General features: G+C 39.3%; 1 protein-coding gene across 2 annotated transcripts in view; it reads left to right on the top strand.

The window, feature by feature from the left end:
* Window positions 1-2140: 2140 nt before the first annotated feature.
* Window positions 2141-17381, top strand: part of LOC134347737 (potassium voltage-gated channel subfamily H member 7-like) — a 579490-nt gene continuing 564249 nt past the window's right edge. For both annotated transcript variants that reach the window (XM_063050141.1, XM_063050140.1), the window contains exons 1-2: window positions 2141-2421; window positions 13462-13692. In XM_063050141.1, coding sequence (XP_062906211.1) covers window positions 2346-2421; window positions 13462-13692 — 307 coding nt within the window. In that variant the 5' untranslated portion in view covers window positions 2141-2345. The remainder of the gene's footprint in view (window positions 2422-13461; window positions 13693-17381) is intronic.

Here is a 17381-nt window from a genome sequence, read left to right as displayed (position 1 = left end):
CACCTGACCCTGACACACCTAGAAAACAAGGTGTGTATATGTTAGAATACTTTTTCTGGATTTCACTTCGACTATAAGAATACATTGAGAGAACTTGATCTTTTCTCCTTGAAGCGATGAAGGATGAGGGGTGACCTGAAAGAGGTGTGTAAGATGATGAGAGGTATTGATCATATGGTTAGCCAGAGGCTTTTCCCCAGGGCTGAAATGGCTAACACGAGGGTGTGTCGTTTTAAGGTGCTTAGAAGTAGGTTCAAAGGGGATGTTGGAGATAAGCTTTTCACACAGAAAGTAGTGGGTGAGTGGAATGCACTGCCAGCAAAGGTGGTAGAGGCAGATACAATAAGGTCTTTTAAGAGACTCTTAGATAGGTACATGGAACGTAGAAAAATACAGGGCTATGCAGTAGGGTAATTCTAGGCAGTTTCTAGAGTAGGTTACATGGTCGGCACAACAGTGTGGGCCAAAGGGCCTGTAATGTGCTGTAGATTTTCTATGTTCTATGCCAATCCATGGCTTCCTCTACTGCCAAGAAGAGGCCACTCTCAGGTTAGAGAAGCAACATCTCATATTAATGCTCTTTTATATTCTGGCTTCTTCCCCCTTCCTTTCCAGTCCTGATGAAATGTCTCTACCCAAAATGTGGATTCTATTTCTTGCCACAGATGCTGCCTGAACTGCCAAGTTCCTTCACCATTTTTGTATGTGTTATTCAACTTTTTTAAGCTTTGAAACTGAAATAGAGATAAGGATATAATTTCGTCCTGACAGGGAATCATAAATTCGACACTGCCAATAAAAAGTGAGAAAGTAGTTTAAGAAAGATGAGGCAGATTATTAGAAAGAAAAAACAGGTTTCAACAGTGTTGCTTGAAATTCCAGCATCTGCAGATTTCCTCATGTTTGAGGTTTCAACAGTGATCGGGTTCAGACTACTCTATCACCCTTTATTCATAAAAAAAAATCAACTTCTATCATTGGCTTCTCTGTTATATTTACTTCAACTTCCACTACTGAAATGGAAAGTATATTTGAATCATTCGGGATTTTCCCTAAAAGGTGGGAGACTGAAGCAAACAGAAAATTACACTCTCAAAGTACACTCGAATGTCTTACTGCATCTACGTTCCCATTTAGCAAGATGAGAACTGTATCAATTTATGCCTTCGAATCTATCGCATCATTAAAACAATCCAGTGACTCAATCTAAGTTGCCTATCATTGGCGACTTGGGGAATTTTTAAGTGAAGTTCATTTTTAAGTGTTCTAAACTATCGGTAATTCTTAAGCCTGGGCGCGACAACGTTATGATTATTCCTTTAATTGATTATTTATTGTCAGCACCTTGGTGGCGTTTCATTTCTAACAACACTCAGCTGAACTGTTTTACCTGAAGGTACAATCGAGATAGCACTTGCAATTGGTTTCTTGGTTCACATGGAATAACATACATATTAAACTCTAAATTCCATCAGATTACTTGAATAGCACACAGCTAAATAACATTCATTAATGTCAATTTGTTTAGCAGTTCCCGGTCTACGATTTTTAACTTGTTCTTAATTGCCAAATTCATCTCCTTTATTTGGGGATCGAACGTGTTCTCAAGATTACACTTGACGCCATTCCTATTCTCCTACTCCAAAGACAGCCCTATTTCGTTTACATATTAATAGCACATTTCTATTTAGTTGCTTGTATGTTTTAACTGCTTATGTATGGATAGATCTACTTTACTTTTCTGAAACACCTGCGCCATTTCAAATTAAATTGGAGTTGTGTTCAGTACCATGGACAGCCATCAGCAAATTAACAGCGCTGATTGTTTTCACAAGTATTTACTGCCTTGACTTTGCGAACCAACGGTGTGGCCACCCCTTTTCCCTTCTTTGCTTTTAATCCCATGTACTGATCGCTGAATCTGATTTCCAACGTTAAGTAGAATGGGTAGCGATCAGTTGTACAGAGATACGCTTTGGTAATCAGAGCTGCGTGTAGAGCTAAGGGAAGCGTCACCCAGGCTCAGAACTGCTGATATCTTCCGTTCAGCAGCACCTCAGCGTTTTGAAAGGAGTAGCTCCTTCCGAACATTTGCAATGCTTTTGTTCCGAGAGTGTGGATCGGGATATATTGTCAATTGTCCTCTGCGCCGGCGCCTGGCTCTTCTGGGGGACCCTGAGTTGTAGATGTTGGCGGACGGTCTGGTTTTGGCGAGCGGAAAAAGGCTGTGTTGTTGATGATGCTTTTCTGACAAAGGGAGGCAGAGTGTCTGAAAGAGGAGCACAGACCGAGCGGATTCGGACCGACTGTTTAAATCGGGGCAAAACATCCGCAACACAACAACCATGCCTGTGCGGAGAGGGCATGTTGCACCGCAAAATACCTTTTTGGGGACTATTATAAGGAAATTCGAAGGTCAAAGTAAGTAAAAAATAAACACACTTCCTGCCAAATTTCAAGGTCCAATTAATCTGAATGTGTGGCGGCAGGTTTTGCGTCCTTCGGCAATTAATCTTTCGGTGTTTGAGAAAATACAAAGATTACTGTAAAGGCGGGGTAGTATTGTCAATATAGCTTTATTTTTATGTTTGGCTTTCTTTACAAAATTCAAATAATAATCGGCCATATCACTATTGTTTTGGAAATCCAACGTAAGTCGCTACGTCTCTGTATCGTTTATATAATTTAGCATCAGTCCCACCAGACGACGAAACCAACCAGTTTCGAGGAATAAACTCTAATTTGAAAGAGTATAAATACAAACTGAGCATTGGCAAACGGTACTCCCTGACAAGTGAAGACTATTATGCCATGTGCTTCTATATAAAACAGGAGGATTTTTTTTTTCTCTAATGACACTTTAGTTATAAACAAAGTTGTACCATTTTTTCACCTCAAGTAAATTAAGTGATACAGTGGATTTGCATCCAGGATTTGTTGGCAAGGTTACAACTAGCCCAGATAAAGAGAAGTAATATGTATTTTCTCTTTATGATAGTTAAAGGTTTGGCAATGTTGGTCCATGACTAAGAATATGGATGAGGAGTATAAAATTGCCCATATAATATCTTTGCCTATATGAGATAAGATGACTTCCAGAATCATTGACCTATACTAAATGCAAGTTCTTTGAATGTAAACTCAGGTTCATTATATTTTCTGTGAACAAACAGGGAACACATTTCTTCCTTCTAGAAGAAAGGGCATCAGCCTGAAATGTTTATCCTATTTCTCACCACTACTATTGCCTGATTTGTTGAGTACCTCCAATATTCTTTGGCATTATTATGATTTCTTTGCCAATACTTATGAAAGCATGCAAGAGCTTCAACATCTGAACCTTATGATGTCAACTTCATAAACATTACAAGAAAGTTGACTCAATTTTCATGTTAACCTATCTGTCAGGGTAAAACGAGGAATAGCACAAGTCGCCTGTAGGCAGACATCTGCCCTGTTCATTACTGTGTTATATTGTTCATCTAAAAGTCTTCTAAAATTGATGTTGAAGGTGTTAAATATTCAAGATCATTAAAGAGGTGTTATTACTAAGCATAGGAGAATTTTCCTTATTTCAGCACCAAACAGTTCTTCTAAATTACAGCATTGTTAGATACTAAATTAAATCTCATAACATTTGTTTAAAAACTTCATTCCTGACCCAAAGCTGATTTTCCCCTTCTGTTTCTCATATTTGGCAACCATGGCTGTTTCTGAACAAGTCCATTGCTGATTGCTGTCAACAGCTTCAGCTGTAGGAGAATCCATCCTAGCATTTTGAAAGAGACTGTTCTAAAGGGGCCTGTACAACTAAATTATGTTGAAGCCCCATGATCAAACCAGTCTATTGTGCAAGTGAATTTCATCTGTGTTGTTTTGAACAAATGCTCAGTCATTTTCCTTTTTCAGTACATTATGAAGTTTAACTTGGGCTGTGAAAAAGCGCATAAGCTCTTTGTCCCTTCTCACATGACATGGTTGGCTGGCTTCCCAGTCACCAACAGGTGCACAGCAGTTGGATCTCCTGGGTTCCGACAGTTCAGTGCTTATTGTATTCAGCTAGGTAGGAAGTTTTGCCACTTGAAAATGTTACTCACAAAGGAGGTTACAATGCTACGGGGCTTGAAAAAGTTGTTAATGCTTGGTCACTGTCAATGTTGTAGACCAGGGTTCCCTACCTTATGCCATGGACTAGTACCACTGAGCAAGGGGTCAGTGGATCCCAGTTTGGGAAAGCCTGTTGTAGACTCATTTTATGGAGTATATTGCAATCTTACCTTCAGTTCCTGTTTTCTATGGTGCCTGAAACTCTTCACTACATCTTCAGTTGCCATTAAGTCAGTTAGCTGTCATATCTGCATGACTGAAATAGCACGATCATGTTTTTCCTGCTGATCCAGCAACTGACATAGCACACTACCCAATGGAATACAGCACAGCAATAGAATTAATGATAATGCAGAGAAGGTGATTCCTTTCCACAAATCAGTATTAAGATCATAAGATGTATAAGTAGAATTAGGCTATTTGGCCCATCAAGTCTGCTCTACCATTTCATTATAGCTGATCCATTTACTTTTCAGCCCCAATCTCGTGCCTTCTCCCTGTATCTCTTCTTGCCCCGACTAATCAAGAATCTATCAACATCTTCCTTAAATATACTCGATGACTTGGCCTCCACGGCTGCCTGTGTCCATGCATTCCACAGATTCACCACTCTCTGGCTAAAGATATTTTTCCTCACCTCTATTCTAAATAAAAATCCTTCTATTTTGAGTAATTGTCCTCTGGTCTTGTACTCCCCTACTATAAGAAATGCCCTCTCCACGTCTGCTCTATTGAGGCCTTCCAATGTTCAGTAGGCTTTAATGAGATTCCACCCCACCCCTCCACCATTCTTTCGAATTCCATTGAGTACAGGCCCAAACCCATCAAATACTCCCTATATGATGAGGTTTTCAGTCCTGGAATAATTTTTGTTCACCTCCATTGAACCCTTCCAATGTCAGCACATGATTTCTTCTATAAGGGGCCCAAACTGCTCATAGTACTCCTAGTGAGGCCTCACTAGTGCCTTATTAAACCTCAACATTATATCCTTGCTTTTATATTCTGGTCCCCTTGAAATGAATGCTAACATTGCACTTGCCTTCCTCACCACAAATTCAAACTGCAAATCAACTTTTAGAAAATCCTGCATGAGGACTCTGAAGACCCTTTGCATCTCAAATTTTCTCAGCATTTAGAAAATTTAGACCATACACTTCCTGAAACTGTATTCCATTTGCCATTTTTTGCCCATTCTCCTAATCTGTCCAAGTTCTTCTGTAGCCTCTTTGCTTCTTCAACACTACCTGCCCCTCCACTTATCATTGTATCATCCACAAACTTTGCTGTAAAGTTTCCATCATCCATTGACATATAACGTAAAAAGAAATGGCCTGAGCACAGACCCCTGTAGAACACCACTAGTCACCAGCAGCCAATCAGAAAAGAATTCCTTTATCCCTGCTCTTTGTATCCTGCCAATCATCCAATGCTCTATCCATGCTAGTATATTTCCTGTAATACCATGGGCTCTAATTTTGTTAAGCAATCTCATGTGTGGCACCTTGTCAAGGTCTTCTGAAAATCCAAGTACACAACATCCACCGATTCTCCTTTTTCTATTTTGCTTGTTATTTCTTCAAAATATTTCAACAGATTTGTTAGGCAAGGTTTTCCCTTAAGGAACCATACAGGCTTCAACCTATTTTATCATGCGCCTCCAAGTACCCCGAAACCACATCCTTAACAATCGACCCCAACATCTTCCCAATTACTGAGGACAGATTAACTGGCCTATTATTTCCTTTATCCTGCCTCTTTCCCTTCAAGAGTGGAGTAACATTTGCAATTTTCCAGTCCTCTGGAATTAGTTAGATATTGCACATATTTCAATTTGAGTAACTGATATACACTCAGGTTGTTAGCTGCATGCAAGGGCCTTCCATATCTCTATAACTTTAAATATAAGAAGGGCTTTAACATGTGGATCTTTGGCATTACTTGTGGGGTAGGTGTAATGCATAGAAGGAGGACAGGTTACACCTGAACTGGAAGGGGATCAATATCCTTGCATGGAATTTTGATTATGCTACTCAAAGGTTTTACACTAATTTAGCAGGTAGAAAAGAAACATTATCACTATACAATGGTGAAGAAAAAAGTAGAAAGTAATTCAGACAGTTCACTGGGAATAGGAGACAGGCAGGTTAGAGGAATGAAAAGGCTTAACGGCATCAATGCTAATAGATAAGAGTTCCACACACAAGTCAGATGAGTTTAGGTCGTCCATCAGCATTTGGAATTATGACATCATTATATCACAGGAATTTGATTGAGAGAAGGGCAGGACTGGCGGCTTACATTCCAGGATATAGAATTTTCAGGTGTGACAGGGGAATACAAAAGGAGAGAGTAATTCACACTATTGATCAGGAACAGCATCACACACTTTTTAGAGAACATCCTGAAGAGATCATCCAATGAAGCCATATGAGTAAGACTTGGGAATAAGAGAGAGGCAATCATTTTGTTGGCGTTATATAATCGGGCTGCCAATATTCAGCAGGAACTAGAGAAATGGATAACAAATCAACAGAACTTAAGTGCAATAGGGTTGTTTTAGTTAGGATTTTTAACTTTCTCTATTAATTAGTATTACTTTGGTAGAAGGGGCTGAGAAAGGGTGAAATTTTGTTAAATTCATTCCAGAAATACTTAAGACTATGTGAACTGCAAGAGGCAGGACAATACTTGATTTTATCTTGGGAAATGAAACTGGGCAGATGGTGTAAGGGTCGATGGGCAACCACTTTGAGAAGTGGTGGATACAGCCCAGACCACCACAGGAAAAATCCTTCCAACTATTGATCACATTTACAAGGAGCACTCCTACAAGAAAACAGCATTCATCATCGAGGGCCCCCCCACCATCTAGATCATGTTCCCTTCTCACTGCTGCCATCACGATAGAGACATAGGAACCTTAAGTCCAATACCACTTGGGCAAAACCTGTCTCACAAATTTGAGTTTTTTGTAAAGGTAATGGAGCCTGTTTCAACACATGGGATTCAAGGAGAGTTAGCTAATTGTATCCACAAATGGCTTGGTGATAGAGGCAGAGGTTAGTGGTTAAAGGATGAGAAGTCTTAAGTGGTATACCACAGGAATTGGTGCTGGGACCCTTGTTGCTCAGAATGTACCATAACAACTAGAAAGTGAATCTCGGAGGTATGGTCCGTTAGTGTGCAGACGACACAAACATTATTGGGGTTTTGTGAATAGTGAGGAAGATTACTAAGGCTACAACTGAATATAGGTCAGGTGGAAATTTGAGTAGAGCATTGGCAGATGGAGTTTAATCCTAACAAGTGTGAGGTTATGTATTTTGGGAAGTCAGATAGATGTAGGCCATATCCAGTATATAGTTAGGTTCATATTCAGTATATGATGAGGCTCTGAGCACTGTTGATGAACAGAGACATTTGACTCAAATCCATAGTTCCATGCAAAGTCAACACAACTTTCTTTACAGAGAGAATGGTTGGTATCTAGAACTCACTACTATATGAGGTAAGTGTCTGGTACAATCAGTCTGTTTAAAGGACATTTAGATGGACACTTTAATAGGCAAGGCATAGAAGAATATGTGTTAGTGTGGGCAAGTAGAATTGGTGTAGCTGGGCAGTATGGTCAGCATGGATATGATGGAACTATTCTGTGCTTGCTCCGTCGAAAATGATCAAACCGAGATTTAAAAATTACAAGTTTTCATGAGATAACATTAGAGAAGCTTAGCTGAAAATATTCGAAACAGATGCAATACTTCTCCTCAATTAGCAATGCACCTTGTCCATTTCCCTGACAATTTTCTTCATAATTTTATTTTAAAATTTACCGAGGTAAAATGTCATGACCATTGAAAATCTCAAATAAAAACAGGAAGTGCTCAGTAAATGCAGTGCCCACAGATTAGGAAACGAAGTTACCAGTTGAAGTCAATAGCACACACAAAGTGCTGGAGGAACTCAACTGGTCAGGTAGCATCTATGGAGAAGAGTAAACAGTCGACCGAGATCCTTCTTTAGGACTGAGACGGAAATGGAAGGTGCCGGAATGAAAGGGTAGGGGGAGGGCACAGAGGCGAGCCAGAAGTTGATGGGTGAAGCCAGGTGGGTGGGAAAAGTCGAGGGGCAAAGAAGAAAGAATCTGAAAGAAGTGGAGAGTAGACAATTGAAGAAAGAGGAGGAGGGCACCCAGGGGGAAGTAATAGGCAGGTGAGAAGAAATAAAAGGTCAGAGTGGGAAATAGAGAAGGGAAGGAGGCTGAAATTTATTCTCTGGAAGGAGAAATGAATACTCATGCCATCAGGGTTGAGGGTACTGTACCCAGATGGAATTTAAGGTGTGGCCCCTCCACCCTCAGGGTGGCCTCCTCTTGAGCCAAGATGAGGCCATGGATCATCTTGCAGAACAAGGGTGGGAATCGGAATTGAAATGTTTGGCCACTAGGAAGTCCCATTTATGGTGGTTGGTGTGGCCCTTAATCAGACTTCAGTACAAAGTTCATTGTCACATACACAGCAGTTCAAATGTTAAGATTCACGATGTAATTGACATTTCTGTTCTGCTTCAGCACATCTAAGGTAAAATTTGACACGTAGCAAGTAAATGAACAAATTTGTAGATTATACTCGTAACGGATACCCAATGAGTATTTTTCTGTGTGCTAAATTCGTAAACTTGCTGGCTGAAACTGTTACTACAAACATCAAACATTGTGTGGGATGACATTAGATAGTATAAAAAAAATACAAATGTCATGGTGTAGATGCATAGTCATATTTAAGTAGTTCAAACGTTTGGAATTCATGAGCTCAGTGAGTAATCTTGAGAATCAAGGCTAGAGATGAAGTTTTGCCCTGGGTCAACTGGAACATGGGTATATTCTTACAACCACAAATTAGCTCCTATGCATTAAAGATATTTTCTTCACAATGTTACTAACAAAGACAGTGTACAGTACATTTATTATAATCATTCCTCTTTTTCAGGCATGTCTTCCACTGAATCAAATAATAAGATATATAGGCAGTTTTGAACAATCAAGGCCTTTCTTTGAACATTCATAGCATTCAAAACTATTGTACACAAATTCAAGACCCATTTTGTAATTGGATGGTCCCACTGGCAGCAATCAGAATGAATCAATTTTTGGTGGTGTAACTTAGGTGACAAATATTTGCCAAAACAGAGAGAAATCTTTTTGATTCCTCTTTAAATAATAGTTTAATGCCCGTGAGGTTCACCTGAATGGGCACCCTTAGTTCCCTGAGTTTGAAGTCTCATCTCAAATCTAAGATTTCCAACTGTGCAGTAAGATGTTGGGTTTCATAATTTTGTCATAGCTGGGGGGATGCGGTTGGTGGGGGGGGAGGGGGGTTGTAGTGGGTATAAGCTTCCACTGTATATTAAATGATTGTAATATAATACACCTCAAATAGCCTCTGACAACCAAGCCTAGCTCCTGGCCTTCACGTGTGGCTTAGCTACAAAGCCCAGCAGAACCTTTTCTACTGACAGAAGATGTGGCAAGGGTGGGTTACTGGTACCTTAAAACCAGTCACTTTGGGCATTTGGGGCTTGTCAGTTGTGGCTTGCAGTTCATCTAGGAGAGGGAAAACTCTGATCTCGTAGCTCCACCCACTCACGAGGGACGGCCTTGGGAGTAAACTCCAAGGAAAGATCTGGAGCTTGGGTCCCTAGGGGAGTCCTATGTTGAGGTTCAATGCTGACTGGCAGCTGCTGAGATGCCACTGGTGCCAAACTCTATCAGTCTCTGCCAGTCCTTTGGATTCATCAGCTGTGTGAAGTGGGGGAGCCTACTGCATGGGCAACAGTTTGCTCTCCATTTCCTAGAGCCCTGGCTTGCGTACTGGCTACACAGCTAGGATGCAAAATTTGTGGTCGACTTTGACCTAAGGAGGGCCTCGTAGGGAGCAAGAGGCTGATGTTTTAGCTTTGATTAACTTGGCAGATTTTTCTAGTGGAGCTTGACCCAATCATCAGAGGATATGGCTACAATAAATTATCCCACCAGTCAATGTACCAAAACCAAAGCAGCTGCTAGTTTCCTGCAAGGAAGAAAGTATGGATAATCCTTGTCTTTTGAAATGAATTTTCATCAAATCAGTTATATTTAACTTTAAGTTTATTGTCATTTAACTGTACACATGTATTCTGCCAAACAAGACAATGTTCCTCCAGACCACGGTACACAACACATATGATAATATTAACACAATAAATTGCATATATGTTACAAGTTTAAAAAATAAATAGTATAACACTGCTGACGCTTCTTAAGTGTTGAGACCTGGGTGGTGGCAGTGAGTTCAGTAGTCTATTTGCCTGGCCGGGGGAAAGCTGTTTTCCATCCTAATAGTTAATGTCCTAATGCTACGGTACATCCTTGCTGATGATCGTGTCAAAGCAATTGTCAGATGGGAGGCATCACCGACAATGCTAAGGGCCTTGCATATGCCGTGCTCCTGATAAATGGTGGGTGGAAGAGGGGTCCCGATGATCATCTCGACAGGCCTCTCAAACCTTTCCAGGGTTTGCAGCCAGATGCCTTCGGATACCCGTAACAGATAGTGATGCAGCTGGTCAGGACACTTCGATGTTACACCTGTAGACATTGGTTAGAATGGGGGGAGCCTCACTCACCTCGATCTCCTCAGGAAGTGGAGACACTGCTGTGCTTTTTTTGGCTAAAGAGGTGGTGTTGAAGGATCAGGTGAGATCATCCATTGCGAGCACTTCCAGATACCTGGAGCATCTAGCTCTCTCCACGAAGGAGCTGTATATGTACAGTGAGGAAGGGTTAGCTTGCAGCTTCCTTAAGTTCACAATCATCTCCGTTCTTGTCCATGTTAAGACTCAAGTTGTTGTGTTTGCAGCATTCTACCAGCTGCTTTACCTCATCTCCGTATACCATCTCGTTGTTGTTGACGAGGTCAACCACTGTTGTCATCAGTGAATTTGATAATTCTGTTTGAACTGGATCTAGCAAAGCAGTCATGCATCAGTGTTGTAAAACTCCAGCTGGGTGAGCATGCAGCCCTGGGGAGCACCAGTGCTCAGTGTGCTGGAGCTAGAGACGTTTCTGCCAACATGGAGTGATGGTGGCCTTTTCGTTAAGAAGTCCAGGATCTATTCACAAAGAGAGTTGTTGAGACTGAAGAAGGACAGTTTACCCACCAGCTCCAGATCTACCATCATATTAAATGCTGAGCTGAAATAAATAAACAGCATCATGCCATATGAGGGTCTATTTTCCAGGTGGGACAGGATGGAGTGGAGCGCAGAGGCTATGGCTCCATCTATCAACTGATTTGAGTGACAAGTGATTTGGAAGGGGTCCAATATAGGAGGAAGATGGGATTTAATATGATTCAAAACCAGCCAAACAAAGCACTTCATTATTGTTGATGCTTATTTCAATAAATATCTAGTTCCAAATATAATTACCAGTGTTCATTGATGCAGCCTGATATTCATGTTTAGGGTGAAAGTTCAAATGAGACCAACTGTGATAACAAAGAAATTATAATCACATCAAGTTGTAAAACTTTGTGAGGGCCGTCATTACTCCCACAACAGATGGCATTCGGCACAACTTGTACATGTACCTGTATCTTATTCTTCCTATTGTTGTAATGTGTGTAGGAATGGTAGGTTAGTAGGGATGGATTTGTAACAAACTTTTTCTCATTTTCAAAAAATCCACTTCATGATAATAGCTCGTCCAGTTGCCACCAAGTACAAATAACATTATTTAAGCATGAAGAACTATATTCTCCTTTATGCTTCCAATTACATAATTACATGTCAGGACATCGTCAATATAATGTGAAAAGTGCACAGAGAAAGCTTACTCTTATAAATCTGCAGCATACTTTCACATAAGGAAGCTGCAGAATTTGAAATGAATTGCATTTTAAGTAAACATGTATTTGTAAATTATTCTAACTAGATAATTGAGATGGCTTTCAGCTTTTAAATTGTTTGTATATTTGTTCCAACTTTATAATCTGTTCAGTTACAAATGTTGCATTTATAATAGATCAGAGATGTATTTTAGTCCTAGCTTGGAATGGAATACTCTAGATGCACCCTACCTTTCAAATTTGCCGTCAATGACTGCACAGAAGAATTAACTCCCATTCCTCAGTTTATTATCCCATGCGTTACTGAACAGTGACAAAACACATGGAATGTTTTCAAATGGCTTTTACTTTACAGTTGATGTACTCACTTTAAAATCCACTATTGTGAATATTAAAATGAGTATAACATATACAATGAATTCTGATTAATCGGGCCTTCAGTTAATCAGGGCAGCTGCTTATTTGGGACAACCCTTAAAGAACAAAAACTATTTGAAAATAGCTGTGATTCCCTTAATTTATTTGGGACACCAGGCACCGTAGCAAGACAGGAAACTATTGTCGAAGTTTCTAAGTGGCGTCAGTTTGCGCTGCACTTGTGGTACACTACATAGTACTTAGAGCGAACAGTTTTAAAATGGTGTCAGTTGCATGTCTTTGTCTTCAAAAGGCAGTGATTTTTGCCACTGATAGTTGACAAGAAATAAACAGTAAGACATTTCAGAACTGATTTGCTCGCTGCAGTTTCAAATCTTCAGGCTTGGAGATACCAGAAATGGTCTTGAGTGAAAGTAAAACTATTTCCCTACTTCAGTGTTAAGAATTACAAAGAATTTGAAGATATGGAATATAATCTTGAATGTTACTATGAAAACTAAGATTTAGAGTATACAATCATTGAAAGCAATGTAAGAAGGCAGTCCATTATCTGCACTAGCTGTTTGCGCTGGTTTTGTTCATTTACAGTCAATCAAAAGACTAGGACAGCATACATTGGATGAATTCCTCCAATTGGGAACTGCAGTTTTATAGTACTGTTGGTGTTCTAATTTGTTCTACATTTCATTTAATTACATAATCAATTACCCAGTTAAGCAGTAGTTTGTCTTTTTTTTTAATGTTTTTAACTATTTCCATGAAACTTTGACTATTTGAGACAGCCACTTAATTGGGTCAAAATGTACTGGTCCTAATGTGTCCCAATTAACTGGAATCTACTGTACTGAAATTTGATTTCATTTATCTTCATTAATAGTGAATATCTGTTAGTAGAAAAAATACATTTTATACTTGTTATTTTAAGGATTTAATAAAATTTGCAAGCAATAAAGACCTCTTGTGGTGTGGCCTATTGTTAATGTTACTTGTAACTGATGACAGTTTGCTAATCATTAGCCAAGAGGAGTAGCAACACACTAGTGTATTATAGCTCCCTTAATTTGTTTTTTTATCTCTTTCTTCACAGATAGAAAATTCATCATTGCGAACGCAAGGGTACAGAACTGTGCAATTATTTACTGCAATGATGGATTTTGTGAAATGACGGGCTTCTCAAGGCCAGATATCATGCAGAAGCCATGTACATGTGACTTTCTGCATGGCCCAGAAAGCAAGCGGAATGCTATTGCCCAGATTGCTCAGGCTCTGCTAGGCTCAGAAGAAAGGAAAGTCGATGTCATATACTATCGCAAAGATGGTAGGATAAAGAAGTTTTCTTTTTTTTAATCCACAATGCGTGGAATTAATCTCTACTCATGTTTGTGACAGGAATTTTAATGAAATGAATGCACATACCAACTCTAGTTTGAAATATTGAACCTATCTGAATAGAAGTAATAGTTTAACTGTCTGAAGTTCAATAGTGTCTAAGATGGAAAGCACAAAATAAACTTCTGGTGTGATGATGTGGCAGTCGCCTCAAGGAGTTAGGTTTAGTCCCAGACTCGTTGCTTTTGTGTCAACTTTGTATATTCTGCTTATGGTTGTGCAGGCTTCTCCTAGTCCAGGTTAGTCCCCAAGGCCATCCACATCACCAAAATGAGCTGGTAGATTAATTGGTTCTTGGAAATTACTGCTCTATGGGAAAATTGCAGTTGGTGGCCTTGGGGGAGAGAGAATCATTGTTGGATTATAGGGAACTAATCAGGACTAGGATTACTGTGTTGAGAGCTGGCGTGGACTTGATTGGCCAAATGGCCCCCTCCTGTGCTGTAGAGAAATTAATTTTAAACGTGGATTAGTCTGTATCCTATTTCTAATACTATCCTGTGCCCTTATAACAATAAATTTCTATTTGCTACTGCTATAGATTTATATTACAATTTTGTGATGAAGATATGTTTGAAGTCATGCATAATTTTTTTTCAGTAATTTCAATCATAGGCACAATAGTTAATTAATGTAATAAGTAGTAAGCGTCTTTCTTAATTAGTTAAAAGTCAGAATGAAATATTGAAGTTATCCACTGTGAATTCGGTTTGCACTTTGAGCCAGTTTTCCTGCTGTGGATGATTGAAATGTTGGTTGTAATTCCAGCATCGCTTATTTAGCTTGTGGAATTAATATGGCACAAATTAGGTGCAAGCACCACAAGGACCCTCCTTAGTAATGTCCTAATTCAATCAAGTCACATGGGGCTTAGTTAAATCAGAATAAAACAGACAAGATCAATTTTTCCAAAAGCAGAATTTCTAAGGTACCTATTGTTGTCTGTATTACAGTTCTGAAAAGAACTGGCAGAGTTTCCAGAGTAGATATCTTGTGTAATATTTGGAGACAAACATCTCATCCATACAATTGAATTAGCAAAGTGCTTGTATTTGAAATTGGGATCCTCAGTTTTGGATTCCAGGAATAGAGATGGAGATAATGGGAAGACAAGATGGGATACGATGAGACCCTTGGCCTCAGCTTTCCACTATGTTTGTTAATGGCTTGGGGTTTTACAGGTAACACTCTGTATGGAAGGGCATTAGGTAATACAAGCAATTAGTTTCAAAGAAACATGGGTAAGATGAGTGGACAAGACTCTTGCAAATAAAGTAGAATATGAGGAAGGCTTTGGTTGTCAACTTTGAATTCGGCAAAGAATTGAAATATTTTCATGGAAGATGTTTAGGAGCTGTAAAATATGTGTTTCTAAGTAAGCATAACACCTCAAACCAATGAGCTGGTATAAACAGTGGTCAAAAATGAAATGGAAGGTTTGCTTTAACCTCAAGCCCACTAAGTGAGGAAATTAACCATGATATGTCTGGTTTTTGATTTCTGTATTGTTTTGATATTGTACACTAATATTCAAGAAAGGCATGCAGTACAGATTCATCAGAATAAGACTGAGACTTAAATTATGAGGGCAACTATGGATTATCCCTTTGGGGTGACAGAGGATGAAAGGCGACTTGATAGAGGGGTATAAGATTATGAGAGGCATAGGTAGAATGGACAGCAAGCTCCTTTTTTCCCCAGCGTGGTCATGGTCAAATCCAAAGGACATCCGGTTAAGGTGAGTGGACTAAAGTTTAGGGGAGAGTCAAAGGTAGGTGTTTTTTTTTTACACAGAATGGTGGGTGCTTGGAACACACTGCTGGGGGTAGTGGTTGAGAATGAGGGAACATTTCAAATGAGATAGAAAAGCAGCATCCAGCATCAAAGATCCTCACCACCCAGGCCATGCTCTTTCCTTGCTGCTGCTATCGGGTAGAAGGTGAAAGAGCCTCAGTACTTGAACCACCAGGTTCAAGAACAGTTACTACCCCTCAATCATCAGGCTCTTGAACAAAAGGTGATAGCCACACTCATTCTACTTCTGGCATTCTCGCAACGGATGGTCTCACTTTAAGGACTCTTTATCTTATCATTTCATGCTCGTTATTTATTGAGATATATATATATCTGTGTTTGCACAGTTTGCTGTCCACTGATCCTGTTTACAGTTACTGTTCTATAGATTTGCTAAGTATGCCTGCAGAAGGAGATTCGCAGTGTCATATGTGGTGACTTGCATGTCCTCTGATTATAAATTTTACTTGGAACTTTGAGATAAGCACATGGATGTAAGAAAATGGAAGGTTATGGACTGTGTAGGAGGAAAGGATTAAATTAATCGTGGAGTAGGTTTATATAAGTTGGTGTAACATTAGGGACCAAGTGTCTGTACTATGCTCTTCTGTTCTATGTTCTAAATTCTGACTGTACAGTATAAAGTTTATCTTCTACCCCCCTGAGTACTGGAGATCATGGGGTAATCTGATTGAAATGTTTAAAATGTTAAGGAATTTGCTAGGGTAACAAAGATTATATTTTGTCTGGTGGTTAAATCAAGAATAAATGATGTAATCTGAAAATCAGAGATAAAAATCGGAAAAATGCCCTTCACACATACTGTCCCTGTAACAGAGCAGCAATTAGAAACATTTTCTAAACTAGTGCTTGCAAGACTAGATTTTTTCTTGTACAGTGGGTAAGAGCATCAAAATACAGGAAAAGAAAGCTAATGCATTGCATCAATTGTGTCAAATGGCTGAGCAAACCCAACGGACTGAATGGTACTATTCCTAATGCTTCTATGCAAGATATTTAAAAAGAGCTTCCGATTTCTCCAGTTGTATCTATCAATATTAATAGATGAGCATCCACTCCTTGTCTTTCCCTCTTGTTTGGTGATTCCCAACCGTTTTTTTTATTCCATGGACCTCTGCAGAGCTCCATCGACTACAGGTTGGGAACCTCTGCTCTAGTTGATAATTCAGTGGAAAATGAGAAAATGTATTTGTTAGCAGCTTTCACAAAATATGTCTCAATTAAATCCGCTAAGATTGGGCATCTGAGTTAGAAGGTTTAGTTACCTTTTTATGAATGACTGCTATTTTTGAAATGCATCATTGAAGTTTATTCTTTTAACTGTGGTTGGTTATGATGTGAAATTATTCATAATATACTTCTCATGAAAATTCTACAGCATAGATTGAAGCCGTATAGGTTTTTTCAGTTTCAATTCTGTTATTAGTGAATTTTAACATGTCCACGAATTCTGAGTTTCAGAAACAAGCCAGCTGCTGCCTAGCTTTTAATTCTCTACTAATTTTGTCTAACATTTCCAAAAAGTGCTTTGAACAATTCTCTTAGTGCTGGCTGTCATGTTTAGTGTACATAGCCATAGAAAGGAAGCAGCAAGACTTTCAACCATGTGGGATTGCAAGTCAAATGAATCAGATCTTGCCTTTATGCAGTTTCCTTCCAGCAGGATGATTATTAAAGGAAGATACGTTGATTAACGTATCAACGTATACGTTGATTAACATATGCCTGGAAGACATGATCATTCTGCACCATTATCATTCCAGTTGAGGCAAACTAACTCAGCACTGGTCAAGCCTAAAATTG

This window comes from Mobula hypostoma, chromosome 6 (genome assembly GCF_963921235.1).
Source record: "Mobula hypostoma chromosome 6, sMobHyp1.1, whole genome shotgun sequence".
NCBI classification, from domain to species: domain Eukaryota; kingdom Metazoa; phylum Chordata; class Chondrichthyes; order Myliobatiformes; family Myliobatidae; genus Mobula; species Mobula hypostoma.
This window is presented reverse-complemented; position numbering and strand designations above follow the sequence as displayed.